This window comes from Ylistrum balloti, unplaced genomic scaffold (genome assembly GCF_031769215.1).
Source record: "Ylistrum balloti isolate Yb309-2 unplaced genomic scaffold, AGI_CSIRO_Ybal_v1 Utg370248, whole genome shotgun sequence".
In the NCBI taxonomy this organism is placed as follows: Eukaryota; Metazoa; Mollusca; class Bivalvia; order Pectinida; family Pectinidae; genus Ylistrum; species Ylistrum balloti.
This window is the reverse complement of record NW_026782199.1, coordinates 362,308-369,300: the sequence shown is the minus strand read 5'-3', so window position 1 is coordinate 369,300 and position 6,993 is coordinate 362,308. Positions and strand designations below refer to the sequence as shown.

Below are 6,993 nucleotides of genomic sequence, written 5' to 3'. Positions count from 1 at the left end.
AAATCGATTTCTTAAAGGCTGGTGTTCGTTTATTCCTGTTTTTTCTATACCGTGCTGAAACGCCTTTTTAAGTTACCACGTAATACATACTTTCCAAAGTATGATGATTATTCATGAGTATAGACAAGTGTCCCTATACATATTACCTGCACAATAAGTCTGTTTATCAGATCGAACTCCCGACAGTTAATTTGTGGCTAGATAAGATTAGGGTAAGCCCTATTGGGTATCCCCTGCAGTCGCTAGGCCATGTGTATCAAGGCCAGTGGTCTAAGACAAAACCTAATACACTAGTATATGTGATATCGTCTTAATTCTCACACACCTGTTATGGATACGATACTTCAGGAGGGAAACTATATATATAAGTCATAGATTCAAATCTTGGATTTAGTGAAAATTAATGTATAATGCATTATATGATGGACACATACGCTACCTGCGGTATTAACATTTAAAACTCCGTGTTTGGATTCACTTTGACTTACCTGTGCGTTTAAGACTCACCTGTTGATTAACGTAAGACACCTGTACAAAATGGAGGGTGGTGGAGGTGTTCATGTGGCAGTAAGTTATAGGTACTCGAGTGCCAAGAGGAGACAAAGTGAAGCATCCTCCCAAAAAACGGTAACGTACTTGTTCATGTCGGTGTCTTTGTCTTCTGTATCCGATAAAACAATACAGGATACTTGTGGGATAACGATCAGGCTTACAACACACGCAAATAAATTACATTTCATTAAAAAAATAGAACACTATAGAACAGGTTTTAAAGTACGAGTTTGTGAAAAGATAACTTATAAGTAATATTTCTTGGCATTCAGAATAACCCTAGACATTGCCAGGGTCCATGCACACATGATGTCTGTTATTTGGTAAGGGAGATCAGGATTTCACTGTGTATATCATACGTGTATGGTGTTCCATCTCAATCTTTTATGGCTTCTTTTCATTTTTCTTTTGTGTGTATGAATCATACTTAATTAAAATTGATTAATTCATTGATTGATTTATCAATTAGATATTTTGTTGTTTTCCCGCCTTTTGAGGGTGGGGGAAGGAGGATCGCCGGAGGAGGGTATTCAATAAACTTTTGCTTAAAATGAAACAAGATGCGTTAATCCAGCCAGCGACCAAATAAAAATCAGTGACAATAAGTATGATGTTGTTGCTGCTCACTGTGTGTAGGTATGGCAACACTGCACTATCATGATCTTCTTGTAATTTTTAGGAACAGAATTGATAATATTTAATACACAAAGTATACATGTACCTACAAAGTCAGACACCCATATATGTAGTGATATATAACCGTACTGGTTATGTCTTTGACACATTGTTAATAAGTAAGACCAAGGAATTCTCATTTGCTACTGTATAGTGTAGACTGTTATAATATTATAGGGAGTAGGATTACGGTATTAAATCACATTACCAATGGTATACACTTGAGTATGGATTGAGTGTTTCTTTCGAGGTATTAATTTCTTTTTGTATAAATCAGTTTGTAGCTCGGGTTCACAAAATCTGAATTCCATTATGTTAATGTAATTATTGGTTTGAATAGGGAATGTTGTACTGAGACTACTATAAATTTGTAATTGATATCCACTAAGTAATGCAATTCCGTCCCCCCCTTACCTCTTCTACGAGAGGCTGTTATTTATACCATAAAATTCGACGGGACGTTTAACAAGAATCACTTACCTTAATTTTGTTTCCACGGCAACATCACAGTTGTTCTTACACTGTAATCATTAATCTTAATGACCTCCTTGAAAATACGCAAGATTGTTCTTTTTATTCGTCGCGTTTTACTGGTCACTTGAGATCTCTGTCCTTGATATTGCAATGTAAACGTTCATATTGTTATCGGTGTGAGTTTTAATGTCAGTGATGTTATTCTGCGTCTGTATTTAAACAAAAGTTTATATACACCTTCATTGATCAGACAAAATGCGATAAAGGTGATGAAATGTACTATTTTTTATACCACTGATGCTTTGTTATTGACGAATACTAATTTTATTCCTGTGTAATTGTCATTAAAATGTGTACAAATGAAATTCTGATTGGTTTTAATGATGCTGCAAAATACATAGATTATACAATAGACACGTGTAAATTGCTCTTTTCAATACAAACCCAGTTTGGGATAGATTACCTGACAATAATGAATTAAACTGCCTTATACAGTCGTTCCGTCCTTTTAGGACTCGCCAGTGATGCTAATGGTGTGATACCGATATATGGATTTATTTGTTCACGTTTATAGTAGCTACAATTCATTGCAATTGTTCCTGGTATTGTTGAAGGACGGCACCATCTATTCTAACCTTAGTAACAACGTCAGTGTGGGGTACAAACAAACGGTTACTGGATCAGGACAAACCCCTTGGTGACAGTGGAGGCATCAGTCATTGTTTCAGGGTTTGTTGATATCTCTCCAAGTTGTCCTCGGTACAGCACGGCATCGACTAATAAAATACCCAGTCAGCATTATTATTCAAATCTAAATGGGCAACGTTTGATTTATAAAGAGAATAATGGTTGAAGTGGAATACATCTGAATACAAAATAAGTGGTTACTTTTATCAATTATTCATTGCTGCCAGTAGCTGTCTGTGTAGTTTAACGTTAAGTCTGAAAAGGACATGGTATCCTCATTCAAATACCATAGACTTTAACGCCAACCACAGGTAGGTCACAATAACTGTACCTTTTCTAGATCGGAAGCAGCTCTCTGGTGAAGATGAAAGCAACGACACAATGTAGATGTTTGGTTGAGAGACCATTGTGTATTTATAGTCGAATGCATCGCTGATGTTGGAGCATTGATTTGTCAGAAAATATGCTGCTAGTGGTTTGACAGAGTCTTAGATATCACTTTTTCAGGATTTAGAAATTACAATGTCATTTTATCAAATTAAGAGTGCAGTATATTAGTTAATTGTCAAGCTGAAATGTTACATTGTGGATGTGGAAAGGTAAGTTAATTAGGAGACTAATATAAACAATATTCTCATTGATAAAAATTAGAATACAGGCTTTAGTGATGTTAGGACGTAATGGTTGTCATGTTGATGTTATATTTACCTTTTATATTATTTAAGATTAGAAGCTTAAGTTGTGTGTTATATTCTATGTGAGGAACATCGTTCTATGTTTAAATTTTCCTAATTTTTTAAAAACTAATATTGAGTTTTCTCTAATTGTTAATGACGTAACAGGTGTATATCTCTATACATAGTAATGAGTTCCGTATGGGAGCTCATCTCGACACACCTTGTCAGACATACTCTGATTTACTAAGGACATACATACCATCGAGGTAGACAACCCAGCAGATACAGATCTGATAAACGTTGTCTTGGTCAGACTCGAACAGATAATTACAATACTTAGTCTCTATGTGCCATGATTTAACTTCGACAGATGCACCGTTCCCATGCTTGTGGCCAATAATTTTGTCACACGTGTAAGAATGGTAACATCCGACGGGTTAATATGAATGTGTCTGGATGGAGATGTTTCTCTTATCAAATACTTCCTATGTAGATAACCGTGATAAATAGCGTATGTATGGTTATATTTTAAGAGGGGTCCTGACTCTGTGACATGCGCAAATAATTCATCAGATTAAGGTTTCGCATAGTAGGGATAAGGAGATTGTGAAGTCATATTAAAGAGAATCGGGATGTTATGATGTACACATGGAGTCACGTCGGTATAATATAATTAGTTACAGATTTGTATTTCTGTATTAATGCGTATTCATTTTATAGTCAACAAAATATAAAGGAACGAGCTAAATTTCCTATGACAGCTATTAAAGTAAGAGAGAAGCTGGGAGTGAGCTGTCACGTATCAATCTTTGTTAAGATGATTGGACATTTTGAACTTTATTCCGGTAACAATACCCTGTTGTATTAGAGCTACCTAATAGATTGAGTTAAGAGAAATAAATACCAAGAATTCGTTTTCAGTTAAAGTTATGTCACGCCACTCCGACAGAGTACTCGGACTTATGAATGAATTGAAATATAATTGTTGTATAATTACATTTAATAAGTATACGTTTTTTATCCAATCTTAAAAATGAAAATACATGAACACAACGTGGGGGTAGCTCCAGAAATACTTATGTCTTCTAATTATACCCGTCACGAGACATTGTAATTTATTCAGGCTAAACATAATTACCTTGAAGTAATACACATCTAGATATCTCTTTACAAGACATTAAATAGCAATACATGCATTAAAAAGACTGTATTTTGAAGTTTTTAAACACTGATTCTAACACTGTTTACTACAAATCTATAAAAACAACCAGAATATCAACATGTTAACAAATTGAAAGACATTAGCAATGAAAGAAGAAATATAAAAGTTTCATCCACGACACCCAGCTTGTCAATCATAGCAATTAGAACTAAATTCAGAATGGAATCCTCCAGTGCTTATCTTGAAATATAAGTGTTGTATATAATTACAAAGATAACTAATTATTCCTTATGTTATATTCCAGGCGGAAACGGAGGTCAAATCCCAGACCTGCCCAGTGTCCCCCAACTCAACGCAGATGCTTCAGCGTCGCCCAATCAAAACGGCACTACACCAAGCCGTCATAGACTGCCGTCTACATCAGGTACGCCTTCTGGTATCAAAACATGGCGTCAACGTTGACAGCAAGGACTTAAATGGTAGAACACCGATGATGTTGGCCTGCATCATAGAGGAGGAGTTCGGGTATCGAATGGCGAAAATCTTGCTGAAAGCTGGAGCATTTCTGAACCTTCGCGACAATCTTGGAAGGACAGCTCTCAGTTATGCATGCATGAACGGACGGGAGGATATTGTGCGAATGATAATTCGGGAAGACGTACTGGACATAAATGAGGCTGATAACGATGGTAATACACCTCTACATCACGGAGCATCTAGCGGTAATCCAAACATCGTTACGCAGCTAGTGGACTGTTTTGTAAGGTTTGGTTTAGACGTGGACACGAGGAACAGCATGGGGTATACTGCATTGCTACTAGCCTGCAAAAATGGACATTTTGTGTCTGCACACGTGCTCATCAAGAAAGGGGGCGCGAACCCGAGTCTCCGTGATAACGAAGTATTTTTGAATGCATCTGATTGGTCACACAGAAGTCATGATATCCAAAGTAGATTTGCTACACGGCGCGCTGCACCAATGACCCCTGCGCCCTTGACATTCTCATTCTCGCGAGAATCAACCATGTATCAGCGGACAACGACGCCGTCTTGTCATCATGTGAAAGGGCACCCAGATTTATTCGCGACCTGGTCCGACAATGGCTTACGACTTCCGGCAATGTTTTCTCCGAACGCACCGGCATTGGAGAGGAGTGAGACTTTCATTGACGGTAAAGACGCACGTCAAATTGTTCTTAATGAGATTGACGATTATGAAACACAAAATCGACCATCATCATTCAAGCGCTCCCGTGTAAGAAACCATCCGCCAACGGCTAAACTACTGGCGCTTTCTCGCCGAAGCAAGACCACCGTCATACCGGACATGACTACCATATTTAGGATTTATTCAGACCAGTACCAGCCTGACTGGAGAAAGAGGTCATCAATCTCTAGAAACAGTAACTCTCAATTTTCTATATGCAGTTCTCGTTCAAACTCAGAATTACCAGTGGAAGCTAATTAACACAATCAAAGAATCGGGTTCAAACTCTCTTGATTCGGGGATTTCAAAAATGTGTCGATTGTTGTGTTTTCAGCAAAATCAAATTTTTGAAGTCTCAGACTAAGTGTTTTCTTTAATATTTAGAAAAAAGGCAGTCATTATGACGAACACTGGTTCCAGGTAGTCAGCTTATACCAATATTTAAGCAATGGGTCATTAATTTATCTCTTGGATAATTCAAATCCAGCTTGTTCGAAATAAGCTGGTGTCACTTTCATCACACTATATGTCTCGATAAGGTCATCTCTACGTTTGTGCTGTGTGTCCTGCTACACGGTCTGATGTTGTTTGTACAAAAGCTTGAGCACTGCTTTAAATAGTGCTTTTTACACACCAACTGTATTTTAATATATTTATTTATTGAAAACATATGTTATGTGAGCATATATGTTCATTGTCTTTACCATACACCCGATAATACGTACTGTGTTATCGGACACCAATAATTATCGATAGACACAAGGAAATATTGATCATCTACTTTTACCTCGGATTTCGGTAATCTTAATACATCAGCGGATCTAATTGTTAAATTATATTTTTCTAAGATAGGCGATAAATGCATCTATGTTATGGAATTTAGCACGCTCCAATCTTAGACATTTCCATCGGGGTCTTCTGACAATGTCTTCTTGGAGATCCAAATCAAAGTACATGTTTATAACTATATACTGAAGATAAGTCTTGTTTTATGATAGAAAGGACATTGTAACTCCAGAAATATTTATTTCTAATAGCCAAAGTGCCTCCAAGTAACTTTAAAATCCAAGTCTTCTCACAGGTAATTCAATTCAATATTAAAAGTAAATTTGGCTTCATATCTATACGTATTGTATTGTGTGTTAACATTTTACAAAGTCTCCCGTGTTTGGTAATCCTTTGGTTTGTACATACGTAGCATTATTTCGTTGTTGAGGACTTTCCAATAAATGTATTTGTATTGATAATCAAATCGATGAGTCTGTCTCTGTGTACACAACATGTTGTAAATAACACATGAAGGCCGGTTAATCTGCCAAGACAAAGTCAGTTTATCCCTCACGCGAGCAAAACATCGCATGCTGTCTCCTCGTCCGATTATCCACTCCAGGTAGAATGTAGTGGCGTCAGAAAAGCGGATTTGCTTTGTTTTCAGAAGAACATTAATCCAGTGTTTGTGTAAGATCAATGTGTATTGAACCCAGGTATTCATCGAGGATTACAATCCTAATCCATTTCTAACCGATTATACTTGAGAGTTGTGTAATGCAGAGGTTATA

The 6,993-nt window shown here is 36.8% G+C and overlaps 1 protein-coding gene across 1 annotated transcript; it reads left to right on the top strand.

The window, feature by feature from the left end:
• Positions 1-537: 537 nt before the first annotated feature.
• LOC132552485 (uncharacterized) lies at positions 538-5,695 on the top strand. Its single transcript, XM_060216664.1, has 2 exons — positions 538-627; positions 4,532-5,695. The coding sequence occupies exons 1-2, from the start codon at positions 538-540 to the stop codon at positions 5,693-5,695; spliced, it is 1,254 nt and encodes a 417-aa protein (XP_060072647.1).
• Positions 5,696-6,993: the final 1,298 nt, after the last annotated feature.

Coding starts and splice junctions, on each gene's coding strand:
- LOC132552485 (XM_060216664.1), top strand. CDS start 538: ATGGAGGGTGGTGGAGGTGTTCATGTGGCAGTAAGTTATAGGTACTCG. Junction 628..4,531: donor AAGCATCCTCCCAAAAAACG/GTAACGTACTTG, acceptor GTTATATTCCAG/GCGGAAACGGAGGTCAAATC.